Below are 26533 nucleotides of genomic sequence, written 5' to 3'. Positions count from 1 at the left end.
TGGGGGCATCCTCTTAGAATCCATCTTTATTTGTAAAAATCCACATATAAAATCTTCTGTTTCCTTTTACAAAAAAACAAAGGCACATAAAGCTACTCAATCTCTCATCCCCATGGACTGATGGTCTGACACTTCCCCCCATTCTTCCCCCTTGCTTCCTCCTCCAGTCCATGTTTCTTCATGCTTCCTTCAGTTTCAGCTCATTCCTGCCCAGGCACAGTTCTGCGCTTGCAAAGATGAAGTACATGCACACAGGGGAGATGGTGGAGAGGTGGCATGGGCTGTGTGTGGAATGTTCTACAGGCGCTTTTTAGTAGTAGGTCTCTTTTTCCACCCAACCTAGAAGATAAAAGGACGGAGAAGTGAACTTTACAGCTTTAAGACTAATCCAGAGAGCTTCTTTCAGGCTCTGAAAACTTGTACAGCCATACATGTGCTAGAAAGCGACCTGGTCACATAAACTCTTGCCAGGTAATTGGGGTGCTGCAGCTTTCAGGCCTTCTTTTGGCTTTTTAAAATGTCCCAAGCATTAATGCACAGAATTAAGTAAAAAAAGAATTATTAATATTTTCATATACTTAGGGAGAAGACAGGGAGAGGGACGGAGTCCTTAATTTGAACCAACTGCACTGTTGATGGGAGGGACATGCCACCAAGTCTCCAAGGTGGAGGGAAGAACTGCCTTGCAGCTCACTGCAGCTTAAGTGGCTCAAGTTATCAAAGATAAGAAAATGCAGCAAAACACACCCCCACGTGGTGCTCAGCACTGGGGGTCCCCAAGCACACCTCAGCAGCACAAGGAGGTAGGGAAGGAAACACAAATTAGCAACGCATTCTTACCACCAGGGTTGCGTCTGATAATGAGCTTTCTGATTTCATCGTAGAGGAATATAAGGAGGGAGTATGGGAAGGCGCAGAACCACCACATGGGCCTGTTTGGGAAAGACGACAATGAGAACACAGGCAGAGGAAATGCTCTTTGCCTAGAAGAGCTCTGATTTGATAGCATAGAGTACAGATCTGGAAGGCTGGCTACTCCCAGCTTGCCAGTGCACCCAGTCCCACGAGGCTGTGGTTCAATGAGAATGCTCCAAGCCAAGAATTACCACTTTTTTACTGCAATACGTTAATCCACTTTTGGATATTAATTCCAACACAAGGTGTGTCATAGCTCCTTTGTTCATCTCTGTACCAGCACCTCCCCACCTATTAATCCAGCAACATTTCCTCTATGTGCCTATAACCTTTGTACCCACAGTCTAGCTCATTCAAACTGCATTGCTTTCCCTTATGACTTACATGTGCTAACATCCAGTTGCTGCAGGCACTGGGCAGATGCCAGCTTTTTGTTAAGAAACTCTAGCACTTCAGCACTTAACTCCAAACAACACTTCTGAGCAGAATGCAAAACATATCAGGAGTGTTTTTTTTGTTGTTGTTTTGTTCTTGTGTTTATTTTTTTGTCATGAAGATTTCATGGAAGTTAAGTGACAGTTAAGCTTGTTTGAGACTAAATCCTGTCATGAAATGTTGCAATGCTGTTGGGCAACGCTTAAGATGCTGGCACTCTCTCAACCATTAGGAATATTAGTATGCACCAACTGATCTAACTGCACCTACGTAGCAGCCTCTTGAAAGATTTTGTGCTAATTCTTTGGAAGGTAGGAAAAGGCACAAGATGTCATCTTCAGTAAAGAGGAGATAGCTGGTCTATATTTTATAGCAATTCAGCTTGTTTTCTTTGGAGGTACAGTCCCCTACCCATAAAAATACCCCCATACAAGTACAAGAGTAGCTGCTCTTCTCTATCTCCCCACTCAAGCACTCTTGTTCTGTGGTGTAGCCTGCTGCACAAAACACATGATACAACTTACTTGAGGGGATACATCCTTAGAGCAACATCCATCCCAGGACAGTAGGAAAGGAAAGCAGCCAGAGCAGTCTCCTCAAAGAGACCAAATATTAAGATCTTGTTCCTAAAAGAAACAAAAGAGAAAACAGTCAGGCACAAAATGCTCCTGTGGACGATATCCTAGAACCCACCCTTGTTTCCACATGGTAGTGACTGAAGACAGACATTCTGGGCTAGCCCAGAAGTCCATCAGGTGGGGACTACCAGGCAGTCCAAGCTGCTGGCTATAGCTGTCAGAACGGTCCTGTTATGTCTCTAGAGTGAGTATTTCACAACTGCACCAACCAGCATTTGCCTTCATCACAAGTTCAGAAGGCAGCTGGGGTTCAGGTCACCAGCTCAAGACCTCAGCTGCTCTGTCACCGCACAAAGCTGTTGTGCTGGAATACCTCCCTGCCACTGTCATTCGAGGTGAGCTAGCTTCTACAGACTGTGTCAGCGCAAGTCAGCATTCCACTCCGTCTCACCCCAACAGACTGCAGCAGGTAGAACGAGAAAGACACCTAGTGCCTTTATCCACCATCAAGGCAGACTGTTTATGACTTAGGCCAAGTTGCCCAAACACTGCTAAGATGATGAACTGGAATGCCATGTGCTGGGGTCCCACCCCAAATCCTCCACAGATGGCCCTACTTACTTCATCCCCTGCTGGAAGACGGAATTCCTTCGGGTCTTACAAATGATCAAGTCTGCCCACTGCACAACCACAATGCTGACAAAGAAGGCTGTATGGCAAGTGAACTCCACTATTTTCCTCTGTTCATAGGTCTAGGAAACAGACAAAGTAGAGAACATTTGTTCAGATGCATTGCTTTTGCTCTCTGGTGTGAGCAACAAGTCCAGCAGATGCATTACTGTTCTGTCTGACAGCCTCTAAGCTGTGCCTCAAAACATACCCACTGCTGTCCGTAGCTGTCTTCAACATCGTTAATCCATCGGTCATCCCACTGGACTCTGATTCCTAGCAATCCTGAGGGCCAGAACCCATTCTCTGCCATGATTACAAAATAGGTGAAGAAACCTCCAAGGGCCTGGATCATACCTGAACGGATAAGAAAAGGGAATGAAACTGATTAAGCTACCGTGCAGTGCAATTAACAGAAAGCAGTTTACTGGAGGCCTCAGGCACCTCAAAAAGTTGCTCCCTGTGGGGCTCAGTTTCCCAAAACGGCAGCTGTAGGAGTAGTTCATGCTAACATCAAACTCAACTGCAGACCTTTTGCTGAGCATTTTCTGCTCCCAACTTTGTACACAGTTACTTCTGTTTTGCTCTGTGCCGTGAAATGCATGGTACTCAAGGACAGCAGATAAAACTCCCTTTGTATTCTCATTAAGCCTCACCCACCCCCAAGTCTTTGCAAAATACAGTCAAGAAGGTTCCCAAGGTCTGCTGCAATTAAGCACGAGCTCCCATCCTGTGAACCAGGCACGTCTCTGTAGCTGCCTTTAATCAAGGCTCCTAATGCTGTGTGTTTAGGGATATGCTGGAGAGAATCCTTTACTTCTAATTAAACTAACAATGGGATCTATGTTCTTGCTGAACAAGTCTGAACCAGAGGAGAGCTGGTTGTCAGCCAGCTCCTTTACAGTGCTATGCAATTAAACAAAATTACTGTGAAAGCGATTCAATGGATCAAGCTGCACAAGCCACCGCTATGTGCCGTAGGGGCAGGATCACGGAAAGTTCTCAAAAGCCTAAAGGTTCTGGTTTACATAGCCCAAATTTCAACCCTACCAAAATAAACAGAACAGTCACTGACTCAGGATGGCAAATAACCCCCCCCCACTACCACTGGGTCCAAGTCAGTGCCAGAGCAACCAGACCAGCTTACCGATCTGCCCGTAGGCCATGCTGATCAGCCTTTCATTCACCAGCTTGTCTGTTTTGGGATTTCTGGGCTGCCTCTTCATAATGTCACTCTCCGCTTGTTCGTATGCCAGGGAGATAGCAGGGACCTTTGAAGGTGGTAGGATTGCCGTTAGAACCACTTCTGTTTTTCCACTGTGCATAGCCTCCCCTGCCTCATACTTTCAGCCTGAGAAACAGCACTGCCTCAAAACCCTAGATGTAGTATTTGGTAATGACCTCCACCCTCCCCAGTATGTCCTTACACGGAACTGAAGGATGCTCGGACTTGGGAGAGCCAAGAAATAGGGAGTAGGTTCTACAGGAGTATCAAGTGGTCACTTATTTAAATCAAAGCACTCAAGAAAAACTGTATTTCCTTCCACCTATCTTTTTTTTTTTTTTGGGTACCTAAAAACATCCACAATTCTTTTTGAGACAAAAAAAGACATTCACCATGTCAGTGCCCAAGTCAATGCAGAGGATGGTGACTGTTCCCAGTGGAAGGGGGATGTTCGCTACGATGAAGATCAGGAAAGGTGTGATTTCAGGAATGTTACTGGTCAAGGTGTAAGCAATGGACTTCTTCAGGTTATCAAAGATCAGACGCCCTGGGGCAGGGAAGAGAAGAGCACAACCCTCGCTTATCAGCAGAAATAGCTCACAGGCATCTTCATTGGTAACAAGGAACGGCAAAGTGCTAGTGCAATAAATTGAAGAATTCTCTTGCATGTAAGGGTGCTATACAAGGCAACAAGGACTGCGTACATCAAGCATTGCATCACCTGTATAAAAGTAGCATTTTCTGGTCATCACAATCCTTGCCTGCAAGGTTAACTGCATACAGCAGTATGATACTAAGCCCTGCTTGCTGAAGGTCGAACAAGAGCCCCTGGAGGTACCCCCCTCTTCTGCTTTTCTTTGAGAGGTATCCTCCAGAAAGCAAAACATGTTGTAGGTAGAGATGACCATAGGGCCAAAGCAATAGGCAAAAGGACAAAGCTTTTGTTACCCAACTGCTTTCCACTGTTAGCTGTCCCAAAGGGTAGCGCTGGTCCCAGGGAAAGACAGAAGATTCAAGGAAGAAAGGAAGTCCCTCTCCCTCCTTGAAAACACTTGTCGTGGCAACAAGCTTCAAGAACGGAGATCTCTCCAGGAACTTTTATATCATAGAGCAATCGGTAACATTGCTGACGTGTGCCCACATGCTTTTGGATGCAGTTATAAACTCACCTTCTTCAACGCCAGTGACAATAGAGGCAAAGTTATCATCCAGCAGAATCATGTCAGCTGCCTGCTTGGAGACATCTGAGCCAGAAATACCCATAGCAACACCGATGTCTGCCTTCTTCAGGGCTGGGGAATCGTTCACACCATCACCTGTGACTGCTACAATGGCACCCTAGTCATGAAGGGACATAAGGGAAAGACTGAAAATATCTATATGGTGTTTTGGACAGAGAAGGTTTCTCTTATCTTCCCCTTACCCCTTTCTATGTTCTGATCAGGTTTGGCTTATCAGTAAGGCATGCCGTTCCCTCCAAAGCCTCCAAAGATGGTGGAAGAATTACAGCCATGTTGAACCCTCCCCCTCCCCAAGTACCTCCAGAGCATTTAAGAATTAAGTGTAATCCACCTGTAAGATCTGCATACATAGGTACTAGGAATTAGCCTGACATCAGTAGCCCAATGGATGCTGATAGACTGAAGCTTAGTCCTGTCCCATTACTTGACGGCACTGAGAAAACTTAGCCCTGCTACTTCGGAAGGCAACACTGCTTGATAGTTTACTTGCATGTCCAGGGATTGCTCTGATAAAAATCCCTTGGTCTCCTGTCTTTTTACCTGTCGCTGACAGCCTTCCACAATTATAAGCTTCTGCTGAGGAGATGTCCTGGCAAAGACAATTTCTGTATGATGCATCAGAATGTCATCCAGTTGCTCACTAGTCATGTCCTTCAAATCTGAGCCATGAACAACACAAGCCTTAGCATCCCTGCAATCAAGAAACAAGAACATTTTACTTCGTAAGTTAGATTTATGTTATTAGTTGTATTTGTCCCATAAAGCTACAGCTATTCAGTACTCTGGGTAAAGATCAACCCTTGCTGTGGGTGACTAAGCACCAATCCAGGCAGCCTCTGCGCAGAAGTTTATGCATTTAGTCTAACGCTCCAAGTTTAAAGTCAGATGAGCAACACAAGGCAGTGCCAAGCAACAGACAGAAATCCCCACGAGCAGCCTAGTTCTTTCTACTGCTTTTTCAAAAGGCATCAAGGCATACACAAATTGTTTCCACAGCTCTTGGTCTCCCTGCAAGAGAGGAACCCCTGGCTCAGGCAGTTAGCTTCTAACATCACAAAAGATGCTCTCGTCTTCTGCAAGCAATCCTTTTTCCAACAGACTGTTGATCTACACTTTGCTTTTCAGAGAGCTCGTGCTATGCCAGTTCAGCCTATTTTACTCTCTTCAGCAACAAAAGCACATGTTATATTTAGACTGGTTTGGTACCCTGCATGCTACGGCAAAATACCACCTCTCTAACCCAGCATACCATCCCTTATAGGTCTAGGGGATTATCCATGCAGCTAGTGACTTCACACAGCTTAGACAGGGAAATTCCTTCCCCACCCTTACAGCCAGCTGTTGATATGCTCAGTCACACAGCCCAGTGATCCCCAGCCTGCATTGCTAGGCTGTGAAGTTACCCTCAATAAAAGGGAGAAGAATTCAGCCACAATACTTGTCTTCCCCTAACAATTCATCCCACAGGGCGTCTCTATTCACAGTTCATAAACTATATGGCTACCCTCCAGGCCAAACACAGGCTGGGTCAAGCTAAGCAATGCAGACAGCCCAGCCATTCTGCAAACAGCCCACTTATGCCAAAGCACATTTTCTTAGGAAGCCTCAGTTCTGCACTAGGCTGTGAAGACGAACTTTAACCCCTTAAAGGGAGAGAATTTCATCTTCACATTTATCCTGCTTAGTTACTGACCAGCAATTCCTCTACCCAGCTCAAGTCCTGCTCTTTGCCTACCTGCAATCAGACCCAGAACTGAGCCTGCAAGCAAGAGGAACAGAACTGGACACTGAGTGATCAAGTTTACATGTGGTGTTTCAACTCTTCTCTCAGCAGTACAGAACAGTTAAACCAACTTGACTTTTTGTAGCCACAATCCAAAGTTGGCCAACAAACTAGTCTTTTTTCTTTTAGCAAAGTTTTCCTATGAACCTGTAAGTTAACTTACTAAAGCAGCTTAACTAAAATATGTTAGAGGTTAAATCTAGTTTTACCCCCAATTTAAAGATCTGAAATCACAGGAATATGTGGTTTCGAGCTCTGCAGAAGCACTGCTCAAAACAGTCCCTAAACCTTTCTCTCCCATGCCACTACCTAGCTACTCTTTCCTGCCCAGTATGTTCGGTCAGCATGTAGTGCTTGTGAACTCAGTGGAGAGGAAATACTCAGCTCCACGGGAAAAAAAAGTTACACCCCCCACAAAAAGAGACTCCACCCAGCCCACTGGTTGGTTGTTTCCCCCAGCTGGGGGGCAGACCATCAAGATACGCAGTTACGGGGCAGAGGAAGGAAGGAACTGCTGAAGTTTTCTAGATAGGGCTTACTTTTAACTACACATACATTCAAGGCAGCTTTATGTATTCTTCACACAACTCACGATACATTGTGGAAGAGCCACAACAGGCTCAGCTAAGCTTAAGCCAAGCTTTTCATGTCTGGGGAGAAATGCCGACAGATTATCCAAGGCAAGGAGAAAGGCAAATACTTAATTCTTTGAAGAGCTTTAGTGTTCCCCACCAGTCAGTACCTAGGGTTTACTTGGCTGACAGGAATGTTGAGTCGAGCAGCAATATCTTCTACTGTTTCATTGCCCTCAGAGATGATGCCAACACCCTTGGCAATGGCTTTGGCTGTGATCGGATGGTCTCCAGTAACCATGATAACCTGGAATGCAAACAGACTGCCGTGAAAGCCTTGCCCATGCTGCAGAGCAGCACTGCCCATCAGACAGGATCCCTTGAGACTGAAGGGCCACGTGGCTTTTGTTCCATTATCGAGTCCCGGTACAGAGCAAGCCTGAGGTACAGGTAGTATAACCTGTTATGCATTTGCAAGGGATTGAGGTGGAGGGAAGACAAAATTGGTAACCCCAGAGCCACATCTCCAGTTCATTCTCCAATTTGTGCTTTTTATTCTCTGATTGCAGTCAGTACTGTGGGACATACAGAACGGCACCTGAGCCAAATCACATGTTTCAGGACAAACACCACTACAGTGTCTGCCAGTGTCCTACAAGTCTGGAGTCCAACTAATTTTTCAGTCACAGATAACCACTTCAGTTGAACTAGAAAATGAAACCTAAAGCAGCACTGGTTAGATCTTGACCAATACTTCCTTTCACCCACATTACAGCCTCACACACAACATGGGTAGCCCTTCCCCTTCATATCCAGAGGTTTAAAGCTAGGCAATTTCAGCCCAGGAAGTAGCTACCTTAATCCCAGCGCTTCTGCATTTGCCAACAGCATCTGGCACAGCAGCACGAGGAGGGTCGATCATAGACATCAATCCTACAAAGCACAGTTTGTCCACAGGAAAGTTCACTTCATCCGTGTCAAACTGGAAGCCTTCGGGGAACTGGTCATCAGGCAGAGCCAAGTGACAGAATCCTGCAACACATCAAAACCCACGTTTATTCTGTTCCTACACATCAAAGAGGCAGAGAGCGTGAACGTTTATTGCTTCTGCAAACAGCTCTGCAATAGCAGGGCAACGTCATAGGTTCAGCCAGAGCTATTGAAACAGGAGTTTTACTCATATTCTGATAACTAATAGCTGTTGCTAGGTGCCCAAACACAGCTTGGTTCACGTGTAGCAGAGCAAATCTAATATGATGTGGCCCCATAGAGATTGAAGGGCTCAAATACTTTGCTTCACTTTGATCCAGGCAACCCAGCTACTGAGCAGGACAAGACCCTGCAGGCTACCCTGTAGGTTAAGAGCTAAAGGCAGGGCTGTTCCTATACGTATCAATGAAGTGACCTTGACTCAGCACACTTCATTCCTGCAGTATAACCAACACTCCATCTAATCTATGGGGAATCTGCACCAGAGCATGAGGGACAAGTCTCTCCTTATCATTAAGGTTGTTTTTCCTTACCCAACACTCTCTCCCCAAGGCCTCCCAGCTCAAGGTAGGCATTCTGAAAAGCATCTTTCATTTCCTCATCCAGTGGTTGCTCTTTGCCATGAAGAAGAATGGAGCTGCACCGATCCAAGATCCTCTCTGGAGCGCCCTTCATCACCAGCAGGTAACGCGATTCTGAAGGATTTGCGTTCTTGTGAATAGACAGCTAGGACGGAAGAAATTAATGTTTTAGACATTTACTCATGACCTTCCCAGCACATCACCATCACTTAAGTTTTTTGTGACTAGGGTAGCTTAGGATTATTGGTGACATTCTGCTCTATTTTTCATTCATCTAGAATTTAAGAAGGTCCCTCAAAGTAAGGTTTTCACAGAATGGCTAGGGTTGGAAGGGACCTTAAAGATGATCTAACTCCAACCCCCCTGCCATAAGCAGGGATGCCATCCACTGTATCAGGCTGGCCAAGGCCCCATCCAGCCTGGCCTTGAACACCTCCAGGGATGGGACATCCACAGCTTCTCTGGGCAGCCCGTGCCAGTGCCTCACCACCCTTACAGCGAAGAATTTCCTCCTAATATGTTTTACTACATATTCTTTAACATTACCATAAAACTACAGAATGTGGCACAGGCCTTTTGTATCCAAGCTTCACCTCTAAGATCATTTCCCTGCAGCTCATTTATAGCCCCAGCTCTGAGTTCTTCTATTCTCTGTGCACTACTGCTGCACAGGTGGGAAACAGTCTCATCTTCTTTCAGCAACTGATGCCTTTTTGTCAAGGTAGCTCCAGCAGCTCTTACACAGCGTAACTAAGTATTTTTCACTAGCTTTATATAGCCTTGAGCAGTCTACAGGCAGTAATGGCTAGACAAGATTCTGGTGTCAAGACAAATTTTGAAGTAGTCTTCATGCAAATTTACATAAGTACTTCACACAGTGTCTCCCCCTCAAGAGAGAAACGAGAAACATGCTTACCTGGTACTTATTGGTAGAGTTAAAAGGTATTTCCACCACTTTGGGATACCTCTCTCTCATCTCCTTGACAGAACCACAGCACAATTCAATGCATTTCAGAAGTGCTGATTCGGAGGCATCCCCTGCCACTGCTCTCTGAGGAAAAGAGACAACTATCAAAGGGCATGTTCCAATGAACTCACCACAAGATCAGACATGTCAAAAAAAAAAAGTGCTTTCAACTCAGCCCAGTCCCAGGTTCTACATAACATGTGAGCAGTAAAGAATATTTCCATCATCCAGTCCTGACAAAGAGCTGCATTTCAGAATGCTAGGCCTTTTGTCTGAGAGAATAGCAGTCTTCTGATACCAAAGCCAAGCCCTTTTAAATGGTAGAGAGAGTCAGCTAACCAGGCGAAGTCAGAAAGAGAATAAATGGTGAATTTTAAGAACTGATATGAGGGATTTCTCAGTCACCTACCATAAGCTATTTGTCATGAAGAACAGCAAATGCAAGATGAAAACTAATGACATGCACAGAGATAGATACTTGTACGCCCTCTCCCACCCCAAGACAAGATCACCTTAACAAGCCTCTGGATGAGAAGGTTTAATCTATTCCCTTCCCCACTCCCCAAAGTAAAGTTAGCACTGGTAGAGACTGCAGGTGAGCCCTCAGCCTTGGAGATCTGTGTGTGCTCTTTGTTCTGCCTGAATTTCCTTTGCTGTAATTTAAACTATTTCTTGCCCTTCTGTCTCCTTTGTCCATGAATATTGAATATTTTCTTCTACTTTTACACTACTACGTTGGTACCTAAAAACTTCTCTAAAACTATTCTTTGCTCAGTCTTCCTTAGATTGGAGGAAGTCCAGCTCTATCTTACATGTTAAAAAAAAAAAAGACCAGAAGTTACAGTCAGAACTGCTATGGAAAAATAAGTTATTCTATCACTTTCATCACCACATTACGAGAATATGCTTGGGAAGAAGTTTATGACATAACATGACTAATATTTGACAGATTATGAGCATTGTACAGTTAATTCGGCCCTGGCTTGGTCACAGTTCAGAATCAGGAATCCATGTTGATGTTATGTCGGCATTTGCACCCATGCTGAACCAGCAAAAACTTAAAAAGCTAAGACTTGCCAGTGAGAACAGAATGGCCAAAGACAAACAGTCCCACAGCTGCTGCTCCCGCAACTCTAGTGTCCACTTATCCTGGCTCCCAGAAATGGGTGTTTGTGGCTTTTAAGTATATACGTGACAGAAACAGCAATTCTTGGAACAGCCAGACAGGGGAAACTGCCTAGGAAAAGTTTCTGGCCCTTCCTAGTCCTTTCCAATGCATCTGACCCCCCAAACAAACCAAAGATAACAGTGGATGGCAAAGAGCCTGCTGTGGAAAGCATCTTCCCTGTCCCATTTCCTCTGCCCATAGCAAATTTCCTATAAGGGCACTAGACTGCAGTTGAGATCATGAGTTACAGATGTCTCTGTTTCAGAGTTCCTGATGAAATTTAGTGTCATTATGGGAGACTGGTGGGGAAGGAGCAATGCAAGTGTTTCTTTTAGGAACTCACCTTAAGAATTGGTACATTTTCCTGATTGGCCTGGAACACAGCACGGTTGCAGAGACCTGCAACTCTGGACAAAGCAGTCCAAGTAGCTGAACTCTTGTCAAAGGAAGCACCTGAAAGCAGAGGAAGAATGTCAAAAACAACCAAAAAACCCCACAAACACAATACTCCACAGGCTTAACAGTGAGAAGCCTGTACCTCATGAGAAGGAGACTCACCTAGAGCCTGTTAGCACACTACAGCTCCTTCGTTTCCCCACCCCTTTCCCCAGGTACTTGATAAGCAGCTGATTATTTTAAGACCTGATGGTGAAAAAGTGATAGCACAAGAAAACACCTCTACTGCCAAGTAACTGATGCATTCAACAGCAAAGACCACGCTAGCACAGTCAAGGAAAACTGGACAAGCAACATCCCTTCAGAGAGGGGTGAGGAAGGGATACTGGGTGTCACTTCTGGGGTGATAGGTAAATTGAGACAACCTGTAAGTTGGATGAAACACCCCCAAAGAAACAATGCTTAAGTACATAGAGAGAGAATGCTTCTCCCATGCTGCCTCTTAAGTTGGCTTCAAGGGAGATGAAGTGAACAGTTAACTGATAAGCTGATGTACTTTCCACAAAGAGGAATCTTCTGTGTTTATTTCTACTGCAGCCAAGCCAACTGTTGCCAAGCCAGAACTAAGTGCTTCCAAATAACACTTTATTTATAGCTTGTTACTTTTTGCTAGCGTTAAAGACCAAGAACAATAAAGTAGCTTTAAGTGGTTCGGACAAGAACAATGTTTTGTAGTGGTTGGGGGAGCAGGGCAGAGAACAGCAGCACCACTGGAGGAAGGTTATGCCGGTAACGTGTTGCAAGCACAACCTTTCACAAGGTAGATGACAGCTAGAAAACTCCTGAATTTGGTTGTACTTACTAAACATAGTTCTAGAGAGATAAGTACCTCTCAATTGCACAGCATGCAGAGATTTCAGATTCTTATCAGTATCTGGAAGAAATTTCCTGCTCAACTCTTACAGACGCTTCATTCATTGTTACCACAACCAGGATGTTCTGGGAAAACCCCTGTCCAAGAGTAGCTGTCTACTTCAACATGGGACATTTCAGTCCATGTCTAGTCTCAAGGAATTCATTATCAGCGTCAACATCTCTTCTGTCCACTATTAAAGCTTCACACACAACTTAGGATGAGGCAATTTGGGATACATTTTGGCAGAAGTAATTTGCTATTCAGTACTTTGCAGTACCTGATGTCTGTCCTTTTTGTGGAAATAAGGACCTGAATGTTCAAGAGGTTAAAATTCCAATGGACTGGTTTGATGCAAAGGCAGCCAAGGGATTTTTTCCTGTTTATGGATTTAGGTAATCCGTTTATGGATTAAACAACTGTGGTATAGTGCAAAGCTTTCTATAATTCACCACAAGCTTTTTAGCAGATCATGATAGGAGTCCCTGCACCATGAACTTCACTTGCACTAAAGAGCTAGAAACACAGGCTCTTACACAAAACCCTTTTTAAAAAAGAGATGCCTGCAGCACAAAGATGGCCTTACCACTCTGGTTCTCTGTAGTATCAGCCTCATGAATCTGATTGTCAAACCACATGTGTGCAACTGTCATGCGATTCTGTGTCAGAGTGCCTGTTTTGTCAGAGCAGATGGTGGATGTGGATCCCAGAGTTTCCACAGCTTCCAGGTTCTTCACCAAGCAGTTCTTGCGAGCCATACGCTTGGCTGTTAGTGTCAGACATACCTGGAGATAAGGAAAACAACAGGTTAGATATGCTTGTGCACTAATACAGTGTCACCCCACTCACTGTGGGCATGGAATGACAAAATTATGCACCCTGCAGTGATTGCTATCGCACACCAGCAGGGTGAGCATGAACTGCAGTGCTTAGGCCCAGCTCTTATACTACGTTTAAGTGACAGTTTTCTCCAGAAAATGGCTTAAGGTTTCAGCCTCCTGCTTCTCAGTGCATTAGGAAGGAGATAACATGCCCTAGACTAACATTTTAGTGTTAATTAACATTTAACATTACAGTTCCCTAATCAGAGGAACTCTCAAAATAGGTAGAGGCAGACCATGTAGAAGAAAGCCCAAAATAGCCCTGGAGATAGGGCAACAACTTACTAGTATAGGAAGCAAGCAGACCCAGTTATTTTCTTGCCAGAAGTTCTGTGGGGTTCAAACTCCCAAATGTTCAGTTGCTGCTTCGGCTGCTGCTCTGCAGTCTAAAGCTGCATAGAAGCCTCTATACCTGTCCACCACCACCCCCTACACACCTAAGAACACCTAGATTCTTCTCTGTCTATATGGGAAACCAAGCTTACAAGAACCTCTGCCAGCTCCCGGATCAAAACCGGGGATAACAGCAAGACTTGCTAGATGCTCTGGTAGCCCTTCAGGACTGGGGGGCTAGTGTGCATGTGGGTATAAAAAAAAAAAAATCAACACTCAGTAGTTCTGAGTAGAAGGACCCCTCCCCACCACAGAAAAAGGGAGAGAAGCCAAATTCAGGACTCCTAGCCTTACTCACTTCATTCTACAATGCCAAGCCTCTGTGCAGGTCTAACTCAAGAGACCCACCTTCATCGGATAAACAGCTGCAGAACCGAAGACTGATTCAGGCAACTGATCAGAATACACTAAATTTATAAAACCTAACCCTATACACTCACCACACACAGAACCTACAGAACTTTAGGTTCACCTCTGCAAATACATGCTGAGCATGAAGCACTCCATTTCCTGAAGAACCATACAGTTTATGCATTAAGTCAACGTCTTCTTCCAACTTCACTCACCGTGACTGTTGCGAGCAGTCCCTCAGGAACATTGGCAACAATGATTCCTATAAGGAAGATTACAGCCTCCAGCCAAGTGTATTCAAGGATAAGCGAGAGGATGAAGAAGCTGACACCCAGGAACACAGCCACTCCAGTGATGAGGTGGATGAAGTGCTCAATCTCCATGGCAATAGGAGTCTTTCCCCCTTCCAGTCCAGATGCCAGACTGGCAATACGGCCCATCACAGTGCGGTCCCCAGTCCTGATAACAATGCCACGGGCAGTGCCTACAAGAAAGACAGGCTTTAGAAGACAATCCCCCTTCCCAATACCCTAAACTGAGCTTGTTCAGCCTGTCCTACGGTTTGGGAAGCCTCATCCAAGAGAATGCAGGTAGGCAATCCAACGGGCCAAGGCCTCCCACCACAGCTTTTTTAGTCTCCAGAAATAAGTGGAGATAAGGGCTACAAAAGATTTATGCATGACTAGCCATGCTGTATGCCCTCTCCCTTCTACCCCAGGGAATCAAGAATCCACTTGGTTCAAGTACCAATTGCATAAGCAATTAATGGGAGAAAGAAGTCTTCAAGAAGTGGATTATGTCCTCCTCCCTCCTTTAAAGGACCTACCACAATACCTGATGCTACTACAGAAGTCTTGCCAGAAATGTTTGGAATTCCAAATTTCTACAGCAGCTGTATTGTTTCCTATACCTCAGCCTAGCCCTCTTTGTTCAAATAACGGTATTTTGTGATTTAACACTGCTGTAACATAGTCGTCATGCTTGAAAACGCACCATATAGCTGCTCCTCTGGGAAAAGCATACAAAAACAGTAGTGCTGTGGAGTCTTTTGCCCATTGTACCGTCCTGGAGTTGGAATGGGCAATGGAAAGCCTTCATTGGGAACTTTCAGCCTGCTCTTGCATGGCAGGAGTGGGCTAGCAGCTAGTACACTAAACACACACAACATCTGCACTGCTTACCTATGGAGTTCACTCCCTAGCATTGTTAATACTTTAGCAAGCTAGGAAGAGCCACGTACCTTCCACACAGTTGGTGGAAAAGAAGGCAATGTTCCTGGTTTCCAGTGGGTTCTCATTGGAGAAGTCTGGAGACCTGGTCTGAGGCTCTGACTCGCCAGTAAGCGAGGAGTTATCCACCTGCATGGACGAGAGTACTACTTCATACGCAGCCAGACAGATGATTCAGCAGCGACAGCTGATAAAACACCAGGTGCTCCCCCCACCTTCCTCTTTTACTCCGCCACTCAACCCACTCACAACATAGAAGAAATTCTTAGAAACCAGACTAATTCATCATCCTCCATTATGAAGCTTTCAGACAGCCTGTCGCTGCTCACCTTGCAACCATGTGCAGATATGATCCGAAGGTCAGCTGGAATTCTGTCTCCTCCTTTCACCTCCACTAGATCTCCAACTACAACACCTTCAGCATTTATGCTCATCTTCTCACCATTTCTGACTACAAGAGCTTGCTGAAAGACAGTAAAGAAACAACTCATGTCAAAAGCAACTCTTAAGAAAGGTGCTCAAAATATCCAAGCATCTTAAAATAGCTGTCTCATGCATCTAAGGAACTTTCTGCTTGTGCTAACATGTTTATCTCAGATGCATTTAAGAAAGATAGCTGTTCATGTTTTCTCACTACTTAAATTCCTTGTTGCCAAGGTGACAGTAAGATGGTTAGGTATGATACAGACTGTCCATGTCCTCTGAGTTTTAGCGCTCATTTATCACAGCAGTTACAGAATTCCCTATGCTATCAAGAAAGTTATGGACTTAATAAGCTGGTGGAACTCACAGGGTGCCAGGAACTGCCCTGGATCATTAGCATAATTACCTGGAGCAAAAAGAGGAACTAGCATTCCCCTCAACATTAAGAGCAAGAAACCCACACTAACAGCTTGGCACGAGAGACATCTTGCCTGCTAAAAGCAAACACACAGCATTCACCGCAAGGCATTTTGTGATTGAGGCTCATGTTTAAAACAGTTAATAACTCAGAGCAAGTGCGGCAGATCAAGGGAATGAGGTATTCCATACCTGAGGCACCATGTTCTTGAAGGACTCCATGATCTTGGAACTTTTTGCTTCTTGGTAATACGAGAAACAGCCAGTAATGATAACCACAGCTGCCAACACAATACCTAGGTACAGCTACAAGGAGCAGAGAAAGTGATTCAGAGCGTGATCTGCCTGAAAGGCTTCCAGCTTGTCCAGATAAATTGCTTGGTATTTAAATGCCCCATTACAAAACATGGAGGTAATTGCTGCTGTCTCCGTACATTTTGTACACAAAGGCTGTCCACAAGCTACTGTTGTTAACACAACATGAAGGAAGTCGGCTGTCCGTTTCATTATGTGGAAGCACTCCAAAACATGTTAAGCTCACCCACTGAATTTCCCGTACTTATGGAAAAAGCTTCTGGACTGAATGCTTAGAGGAAGCTGATATGTTTTATGCCAAACAGGCTGCTCAGCCTGCCTTTGAGGTAAAGCAGACATTTTTTTACTTACGTTATCTTTGTTGGGCTCCTCCTCCATCACACTTTGTATGCCGTAAGCCAGAAAACACAGAATAGCACCAATCCACAGCAAGAGTGAGAATCCTCCAAAGAGCTGCCGACAGAACTTCACCCATTCGGGAGTGGTGGGTGGGGGCGTGAGGGTATTTGGGCCATCACGAGCCAAAATCTCAGCTGCACGTGCAGTAGTCAAACCCTAAAAGAGAAGTTACTTTTAGAGGCATTGTGGCAAGACTGGCTGGGGAACGTAGTTTTAAATTTGTTCATCTTCTGCTTGAGAATGCAGGTAGAGGCCTGCCACAGCAATAAGGAGATGCTAACAGATAATGGAAACCTCCACAGCTGCCAGGGCTCTGCAACAGAAGCGCAGGATGTGAAAGCTGCATGCTAGAAGAGGAGCTACAGGATATTGGATGCTACTTGAGGAGCCTGCACATCATATGGCTACAACACAGAAGGCAGGCAAGGGAAGAGTGCTACAGCAGCAGACTTTGATCACTGATGAACAGCCCAGTGCAATCCATCCTATCAAATTATGGAACAAGTGAAAGCTGGGGACTATAAAGATGATGACACTTGAGATTGTCTTTCCAGGAAGTTCAGCTTTTAGAAGCCAAGGTCTTTGACAGAAGCATGCAAGTCTTCTGTAACAGAGACAGAGCAGACTTGTTGCTGTATGCAATCCTGGAAAAAAAAAAACACCTTAAAGCAAACAAGAGCAAAGGTGCACTGCAGAATCACTGCAGTGCTTCTGCACTAGCCTTTGAGGTTAGCCAGAACACTTGCACACCTGCTATTATGAAAGGGTAGAATTTTTAACTACTACTAACCATCGCCAAGTCTCTGGCATGTACTAGCTCACTAGACTACATCTGCAATATAACAAACATTTGCCTTTATTACAAGCTCCTAAGGAAAAAAAAAAACCAAGAATCAATTTGACCTTGGAACAATTCAGAGGCAGATAACAGTGACTTTGTTAGAAAACAAAGTCACTAAAGCATTGCATGCTGGCTGTACAGTGGGAGGATGAAGAGGAGTATTTGTGAGCTCAACAGTTCTCTCAAAGCCTGGGAAACTTAACTGGAAGAGCAGAGATTAAACAAAAAAAGGAAAAGAAACAGACCACCCAGATCTCCCTTTGTGAAGTGCCCTGAGCCGAGACTGCTCCTTTTCCAATCAGAGCAAAGAGGGAGGGAAAACAAAGCCTACTTACCCGACTTAAGTCTGTTCCATATTTACGATGAAGTTCATCAAGGCTGAGCTTGTGGTCATCCTGAAAGAGAAGAAAGATGAGGGGTGACCACACTACCTGCAGATTGGTCAGCACAAGCTCAACAATTCGCCCCGTCACCAGGTTTCATCTGCAACACCTCAGTAAGATTAAGATTCTTGTCACAGAAAAGATAAGCTAGAATCTTCCTATCGCATTCAGGAACTCAAAGCAGTCTCCTCTTCAGCATTCTTCTGGATATTTGGGCACAACATAACAGCTTTTTAAGCAATCTGACTATCTCAGTGCAGTCAACGCTCACAGCAAATTCTGTGAGGCTTCTTTTTTTGTTTGTTTGTTTTTGGTTGCAGGAGGTGCAGGGATTGGAAAGAAAGGTGTACATAAGATTAGCTGTGTAATTTCACGTGTTTAAGTAATGCTGCCAGCTTAAGTAATGTTTTTTCCCCAAAAAGGCTCTGTTTCACAGCCAGGTTATTTTCAGCTTAAAAAAAAAAGTACACAGCAGTATCTCACTTAAACAGTGGCACTGGAAGGAACAGATGCCTTAAGCTAGCATCACTACCAAACACAAAACCGGATCTTCGAGCAACTTTTAGCAGTCCCTCTCCCTAACAAACAGGGCCAAAAAAAATGTGAGCCCAGTCTTCATACACAGCACAGAAATAAAGCCTTGTCAGTTTCAAGCAGGGCAGATCTAAGCCACATGATACTCATACATATGTACAGCATCATCCAGCATTCACGGATGGGGATGGTAGACACTCCTCACATCCTCAAACATGATTCAGGAATACTAATACTGAGGTCAGTCTGAGCTGAGGCCAACAGTAAATGGAGTTGTACAGATTCCACTCCTCAGCTGGAATGAAAACAGCAGTCTCACCCACATGACAGCACAAAGAAGTACTGCTGCTATCCAGACAATGCTCGCCTGGGTGAGGAGAAGCAGCTACGCTTTGATGCGTGTAACCCAGGCAAACAGAGACTTGGGTTCTGTGTCAAATGCTTTTAAGAAGTGATGTTTTCAGGGCCTACTGCATGGCCATCTTGATGCTGAAATGCTCACAGGGTGTCTAGTTTGGAGGCAGAGGGGACAAGAATGGAAATCAATGCCTTCCATGCTGTCAGCTCACCAGCACTTTTCTACAAGAAGCCACGTGAGGCACAAGGCTTTGTGAACATTCTTAAAGCTGCTCTTTCCATGCCTTACAACTCTTACCATTGAGACTTCCTTTTTAAGCTCATCCATGTCCCTCTCCACCTTTGCCCCCTTTTTCTTCTTTGCGCCATGTTCGGATGTAGCAGTAGGCTCATACTTGTCTCTTCCAGCCTACAAGAGAAAACACGGTACTGTTAAGAAACCCCTATGCTCAGCTTCTACAGCAGGAGATATGAGCCATATACACAAGACTGCCAGGCGGACAATAATTATGTGTTTTTTTTTGTTGTTTTTTTTTTTTTTTTTTAAAGTTACGCCACTTTAATAAAGAAAAGAGTTAGTGAGCAGCTAAGTCTGCTCAACAGCATCACAGCCTACAGCCAGACATTTTACAAGTCTGGCTGGGAGGAGAGCAAGCTACATGCTATGCAGTCAGTCTTGGTGTGCGAGCCCCAGCTCAGGCAGAAAGTGATGAAGAGCAGAAGAAACCAATTCCTGAGTGCGTACGTATGTTCCCTTCAAGGCATTAACTCCTCCTCCCCCTGCTCAGTCCTCCACATCCTCCGGCAAGGAGCAGCCTATCAACTGAAGATAAGTAAGAGGTGGTATCTCTAACTCAAATTTTGGGGATAAGTTCCAAACATTTTCATTCTCAGTTTGGCACTCTAGCTGGGCTGTTACACAACGGAAATCTGCTTTCAATTTATGGAAGTCTGTCCAGTAAGAACGGTATACAGAGTAGTTCACTTTCACAGCCCTGATCCGTGCTCAGTCCTGCTTAAACTTCAGAGAGCAGATGATTTGCTTAAAGCCTCTTTACTCAGATGGATTTTTATTCCCTTTACTCACGGTTAATTTTACATTAAATCACACAGAGACTCAGATCTTGTCACGAGGGGGTAAATGAGCATCTAAGGACAAAGAAAGCATGAAGCAGCAAATACAGGCATCACTTGAGACCAAAAAAACTACAAGAACCTTGGACTGCCTGCAAGGTACCGAAGCCAGGCACCAGCAGGGCCTCACAGAGCAGTTCCTCCTTTAAGTACTCCATAGGCTTCCCAACTCTCACAAGCCTCCAATAGCTGCTTTCCTCCCCCCTTCCCTCCCGTGTAGGGCCTACGACATCCTGCCAAGTTTTATGCGATGACATTTTCACCCAGTAAGATCTCCGAGAAGTACTTTGAGATGAAACAGCCGCTAGCAACACCTCAGTCAAACCGGTAACAAGATTAAGAAGAGGTTTCAAAGGCGCTGCCTCGCTCTTTGCATGAGTGCCTCAAATCACAAATCGGATTCCTGTGAGTGGTCTGGACACAGAAACTATTGTGAGGATCCAAGAATCGTCCTGTTCAGCAGCATGCACAGGAAACTTATTTTTATTATTACTTACTGCAAGAGAAGTGGAAAACCAAACTAAAAGTGAAACTACACTAAAAAATAATCAAAAAATCACAGCTTCCCTACAAAAATCATCGGGCAGATCTAGACAACGATTTATATTGTTCTAAGAAAGCTTTGGGCGCATCATGCTGCAGACATATTCACACATTTCACATGTACAGAGAAACCCCTCCTTACCCTGATCAGTAAAGGTGGGCTTTGCATCCCCTGTGTGCCTGCACGCAGCTGCAGAGCTGTGCAGTGGGAACGGTTTTAAAGAAGTGGAGCAGAGTCTAGCTGTTTGCCACCTCCCAGCCAGGGAAACGACACACACAACTGCAGATTGTCAGCATTCTTGACATTCTCTTCCCTGTACCTAAACTCCCATTGCACTATTTCAAAAAAAAGCAAAAGCCACAGAACTTCAAACAGCACAGTCCTCGCATTCCAGCATCATAAGAATTTGCCATGGGGCAATTCACAAAGTCACCATGAAGCTTCTCTCTTTCCGTCAATCTCTGAAGGGAACAACTTCAACCACTGCTAGACCTCTGGCAGAGAAGTTCAAAACAGTCTCCCACGAAACACATGCTTTTTGATTACTGCTTTAAATAAGTGATTTCTAATGAAGGTGGAGAAGCTGGTGCCCTGATTGACATGCCAGCACCTCTGGCTTCACCCCCTCCCCACCAGAAAAGTGTGGCAAGCTCTTGGAAGTGATGTAAAAAAAACCCTTGGCTCTTGGAAACTTCCACAACAAGTACAGTGACTTAGCCTAGTGGGGCAGCAGTGACTATAGCCCAAGAACATAGGAAACTTTAGCTCTAGCAGCTGCAGAGACAACCTGCAAGGGGGCCAACATGAAAAGGCTCACCGCCCTTGTTCATGCATGATTCATTCAGAAAAAACTCAACAAAAGAGCCCAGCATCAGCTGCAGGCAGGAGAAAAAGCAGACAGTTACTTGTTTCTGTAAGAAACCAAGTACTTGCTAGCCTACCAGTTTTTCAGTTTAAGGAAAAAAAAAAAAGCACAACCCTTCTGTTGCTTTACCACCATATCCCACCCTTATAGAAAAGGTGGGCCAGTAGTATTGGTCTCAGCTCTCGAGCTTCCTGCTCTGTCATTCAAACATGACCTTGAAGCACAGATCAAAGCATTGCCCCTGTTCTCTGCCCTCAGGGCGGCTGCCTCTGTGCTGGCAGAGGAACCTCATCAGCTCAACAAAGGCTTGCCCTGGGACAAGGTGTCCATCCTGCCGCCCCTCAGCGTTGGAAGATCTCCCTGCTCTCCCCTCCTTTTCCTGCCAGACATAAGAGAAAGCATACGGTAGTCCTGACCCGCATCTTATCAAGATGCGAGCACAAGGCCTGGACACAAAGGAAGGTCTGTCTCATCAGAAATGTCACATCTGCTACTTTGCTTAGCTGAGGAACTCTTCTGACTCATCAAAAGTGCCACGGAGAAAAAAAAAAAATTTCCTTCCCTTATAAGTTTTTTCTCCATTGGCTTAGGCAGAACATTTGTAGACACCGGTGTAAGCAGTCTTACACATCCCCCAGAAAACCCTATTGTCTTTGAGGCAACTTATGCTTTTCCTCTCTGGACTAATTGAGCCATTCATGGCTGATGTTTTAAACACAAGCCATGATTGACCAGGAAACGAGAGGGGTGCAAATCAGCAGACAAGTTCTGAAGGATCCTATTCTAACATTGCCTAATCCAACAAGCAGTGTCAAGAATAAGCCAAAACAAATTAAGCAGTCTCTGGAGTCCCAGTCTGTTCTAGTACTTATGTCATTACAATCAACTGTGCAGAGAAAACAGAAAAGTTACTGTCTTGCTGTCTCATGGGACAACCTTCAGTAAATATATTAACCAGATGAGTCATGATAGTGACCATTCCTACTGGACTGGAAATGTTGCTCCATGACCCTACGCAATACTAAGCAAGGAACATGAATGCCTTCCCAGGATCCTTCTTACTGCCTCCCAAAAAGCAGCGTTCAACCTCCCATCTTTCATCAAAAGCCCAACTGCCTGCCTTAGCTGAGCAGGCTCTCAGCAGCTAGGACAGGACAAAGCAGTTTTTACTTGACAGCCAGCAACTGCTCATCATGAGCTCTCCTTACTGAGATTCAGCAAGCAGACAGCTGCCTCCCTAACTATGGGAGGACAAGCCTTCCCCGCATGGCAAGAGGACTAAAACTTGCAAGGGTTTTCATCCTCAAGGTTGAAAGGGGACTATCCACATTCCTCAAGTCTTCTCCACATCCTGGGACAAACATTTCTTCTCATGGAGCTGCCTGAAGAGCCAGGTGCAGAACTGGCTTTCCAAACACCAGAGTGTTTTTCAATGTGCTGTTTTTCAGTGCTGTATCATTATAAACTGTAGGAGTGACATCTCCTACAGTTCTTTGTGTGGCACATTAGTGCATCTCTACAGTCAAAGACAGCGTCTCCAGTGTCTGACACACACGTGAAGACCAGAGGAGCTGGTACCTTCAGCAACCCCTTGGGAAGGTCTGGGTAAAGCATGACCATGCAGCTTTCAGTGTGTCAGGACCCCACTAGGCTGTGGGATAGCAACCCACAGGCCCATACAACCTGTCAGAAACCTTTTTATCCTGTCACACTGCTTTGAGGAAGTGTGCATTGACTAGGTCCAGGCTTTTCTTTGGCCAAAGGAATATCCTCTCAACATACCAATAACAAGTGGGAGTGAAAGATGTAGGTAGAGTAACATTGAGATTTCTTAATTGCACCAGATAATTGATTTGATTTGCATAATTTCCCCTCAGTTGGTCTATTACACAATACACCTTCCTAGTTCCTGACAGGAAAAGAAAATTTAACCCAGGTTCAGGCATTAGTATCGATCCCCAGAAGCAACTTCATGCACGCAGTAATGACCATCCACCCTGCAAGCGTAATGAGGACGGAGTCTGTGGACGGAGATGAAATCCTGCCCTCCTCCCCTGATAATGCACATACCCAGACAGCTCACAGCCCTCCCATTGCCATCTAAAGTAAAACAGCCGCCCCACTCAGCTGCTCTACACAGCCTCCACACACAGGGAGCTTGTTCTCACACACACACGCTCTTACTTTCTCTTCAACGCCAGGCTCCCATGGGAAGGAGGTTTCCTTTTTGGGTGCCCTAAGTCAGGGCAAGTGCACGCTGTTGAGCTGTGCAGTCACGCCCTGCCCTTTTTTCCACAACCTTGCTCTTTCACATCCCTATTTTTTCAGGGGGTCCTAATTACTGCATGTTCTCCCTGCTAAATGAGAGAATCTTGTGACTTCAGGAATAATGCAATAGTGTGTGGCTGCCTCAGACTTCCCGGTAGTATGCTGGTGGTTCGGTTCCAAGCCAATTGTTTACTATGCACACACAACCCACGTAATTTGAAGTGAAAATGAGCTGGGTGTATATATATTAGAGCTAGCCTTCTATATTGGAAAGCACTTAACTCCCATTAGTGAAGCCAAGATAGCCTGAGCCCCCAAAGCCTGTGGCACTGCTGTCACACACAGAGTTAAAAGGTTTCTTTGAGGATTTAAAGCATCCAGAAGACTGCATCAACGCCTCCCCCCGCCAAAAAAAATATTATAGATGAGATTATTGTACGTATTACCTGTTGCCCATTAGCCTAAAATGAATCACGCAGGGCTATCTGACTACAACAGGACTTCACCAATGCAAGAAAGCAACCCTCCTAAACTCCCCCTGTGTGCTCCTCAGACCCTTTTCCAAAAAACCATCCTTTCAGCCGTGTTCCTCCATGTCTCCTATTCATGCTGTTGTGTCAACACTGCTGGTTGTACCACATGGATGAGGACAATGCGGAGTCGGGTAGTGTTTGAGCAGCACTGTGGAAGCACACACCACCTGTAGGCAGCAGGCAGGGAGAGGGCCGCCACCTCTGCGCCTCTGGGCACCTCACAGCTCTGCCTTCCACGTGGAAGCAGAGACGACCGGGAACATTTTGTTTCTGCTCCCCAGCCGGGCATCTGACCGTAACATCCAACTTCAAGTTCCCACTTCTGTTTTCAAGAGCCTTCAAATGCGTTTATAGTTAAGAGATATAATCTGGATTAAGGACTTCTCGCTGCGGGCTGAAGGCTGGAAGGAAGCCGGGCTGACACAGCGCCTTGCGAGCACATAGAAACTGCTGCACAGCATGCTGGGAGGCTTTTATCAGCCCAATTAGCAGGATAGACATGATAAAGTCATGAATGATCACCTTCCTTATGCTATCAAGCCTTATCTGCCCTCGCGGCTACTAATAAGTAAATTGGCGCTAATAAGCAGCCCTTTATCCTGTCACACCCCCCGGCCACACACCCCCGCGGGGGCCTGCTGTCTCAACAAGTCTAAAGTACTCCTGCAGAGGCCAGGAGCCACGAGAGCGGCCGCGCTGCCCGGCTCGGCTCCAGAAGGGCAGGAGATAACCGCAGCCTCCTCCAGCACCGGTCCGAGGACCCCCCCGGGCCCCGGAGGGCCGCGCACCGGGCCGGCCTCCGCGCCTCGCAGGGGCGCCGGGCGCTCCCTCCGCGGCCATTTCTAGCGCCTCCCAGGCTCCTCACAGCCCTCCAGGGGCGGTGGCGCCGCTGGGGAGCCACCTCCAGCCGTCCCTCCCTGGTTCCCCGATCCTCCCTCCCTCCCTCCCTCCCCGGAGCGGGCGGCAGCCCGGCACCGAGATGTGTCGGGGCGGCCCCGGCACCGCCCTCCGGCGGCAACCCCACCGCACACGACATGGCCGCCCCCCCGCCTCCCGGCGCGGAGCGGACAAAGCGGGCGACGAGCGGCGGCCAGGCGGCCCCTCACCCCCCAGCCGACAGACCCCCCCTCCGCCCCCGAAGCCCCCTCCCCGGAGCAGCAGCGGCGCCCCCCGGCCCCGCCGCTCACCCCCTTGCCCATGGTGCGGGGCGGCGGCGTGCGGACCACGCGGCAGGCGGCGAGGAGCGGGGCTCAGCGCGGCCCGGCAGGTGCGGAGCGACGGCAGCGCCCGGCCGCCACCACCGTGCTCCTTCAGCGGCTGCTCGCTCTCTCCCCCCGCTGTCCCCTCGTCGTCGTCCGTCCGCCTCCGGCACCGCTGCTCCAGCCGCAACTCCAAAATTCCGCCGGCTTCCCGCCGGATAAAGAGCCCCGGCTGCACCGCCCCGCCCCGCCCGCCGCCCCGCCCCTTGCGGGCGGGGAGCCGCCGGGGACGGGGGCAGGCTTTGGGTGGGAGCCGTGCCCGCAGACCAGACCAGACCTTAGGGTGCTTTCGGGCTTTCGTCGGCTGCGCCTCGCCGAGGGGACCGGAGCCCCGGGGAGGGCCGGGGTCTCCTGCTTGGCCCTGCCGGCCCGGGGCGAGGCCGCCGGAGGGCGCTGCGCCGGCCCCCGCTGCCGCCGCCATGTCGGGTCGGCGCCGCTGCCCCGTGAGGGGCCGCCCGCAGGGCCGTGTCCCCTCAAAGGCGGCCGTGTGGAGCCCCGAGGGACCCAGCCGTGAGGGGCTGGATGCCTCCCCAGGTCCTCGCCTGACCCTGCTGCTGCCCTCGGTGGCGGCGGGCTGCGCTGGGTAGACGTGGTGGCCAAAGTGTTTCATACCTCCCGAGGTTAAAGCTGATTGTCTGTGCTAGGAGATGCGTAAATACTGGTAAAAACCGCAACTTTAAAGCTTTGTGATTACTGCAAACGGGGGCCGGGACCACAGTGAAGAGTTATGGGGTGTATTTCCATGCCCTCTGCTGCTCAGAGCACCTAACAAGGTGATGATACCCATAGTTCATTTACACTTGAAAACGTGGCAAAGACAGACAGATTCAGAAGCTGTAGCTCTGCGCATTTGCTTTTTACTTCTCTCTTTATACTCTGGCAAAGATAATCAGTTTGTGCTCTTTCACTTTCTTGACAGCTTAGAAGAGACATCAGGACCCTCTATGTACCTGGAAATGCCCAGGGACAGCCAC

The 26533-nt window shown here is 46.7% G+C and overlaps 1 protein-coding gene across 1 annotated transcript; it reads right to left on the bottom strand.

The window, feature by feature from the left end:
- ATP1A1 (ATPase Na+/K+ transporting subunit alpha 1) lies at positions 1-25930 on the bottom strand. Its single transcript, XM_040571594.1, has 23 exons — positions 25488-25930; positions 19255-19365; positions 18018-18077; positions 16794-16997; positions 16320-16433; positions 15617-15751; positions 15299-15416; positions 14274-14542; positions 13020-13218; positions 11468-11577; positions 9906-10040; positions 8942-9134; positions 8275-8450; positions 7589-7725; positions 5604-5754; positions 4992-5160; positions 4215-4369; positions 3745-3868; positions 2809-2954; positions 2550-2680; positions 1875-1976; positions 841-932; positions 1-339 (listed from the first exon to the last, which is right to left on the bottom strand). The coding sequence occupies exons 1-23, from the start codon at positions 25497-25499 to the stop codon at positions 311-313; spliced, it is 3072 nt and encodes a 1023-aa protein (XP_040427528.1). The 5' UTR covers positions 25500-25930; the 3' UTR covers positions 1-310.
- Between the last annotated feature and the right edge of the window lie 603 nt (positions 25931-26533).

This window comes from Cygnus olor, chromosome 1, assembly GCF_009769625.2.
Source record: "Cygnus olor isolate bCygOlo1 chromosome 1, bCygOlo1.pri.v2, whole genome shotgun sequence".
Taxonomy (NCBI): domain Eukaryota; kingdom Metazoa; phylum Chordata; class Aves; order Anseriformes; family Anatidae; genus Cygnus; species Cygnus olor.
Note: the sequence above shows the minus strand (reverse complement) of the source record. Positions and strands in the feature narration are given on the sequence as shown.

Excerpts from the sequence above, each read along its gene's own strand:
- ATP1A1 (XM_040571594.1), bottom strand. Across the intron at positions 15,752-16,319 it reads TCAAGAACATGGTGCCTCAG|CAAGCTCTTGTAGTCAGAAA; the intron begins GTATGGAATACC and ends ACTGTCTTTCAG. Across the intron at positions 10,041-11,467 it reads AAAATGTACCAATTCTTAAG|AGAGCAGTGGCAGGGGATGC; the intron begins GTGAGTTCCTAA and ends TCTTTTCCTCAG.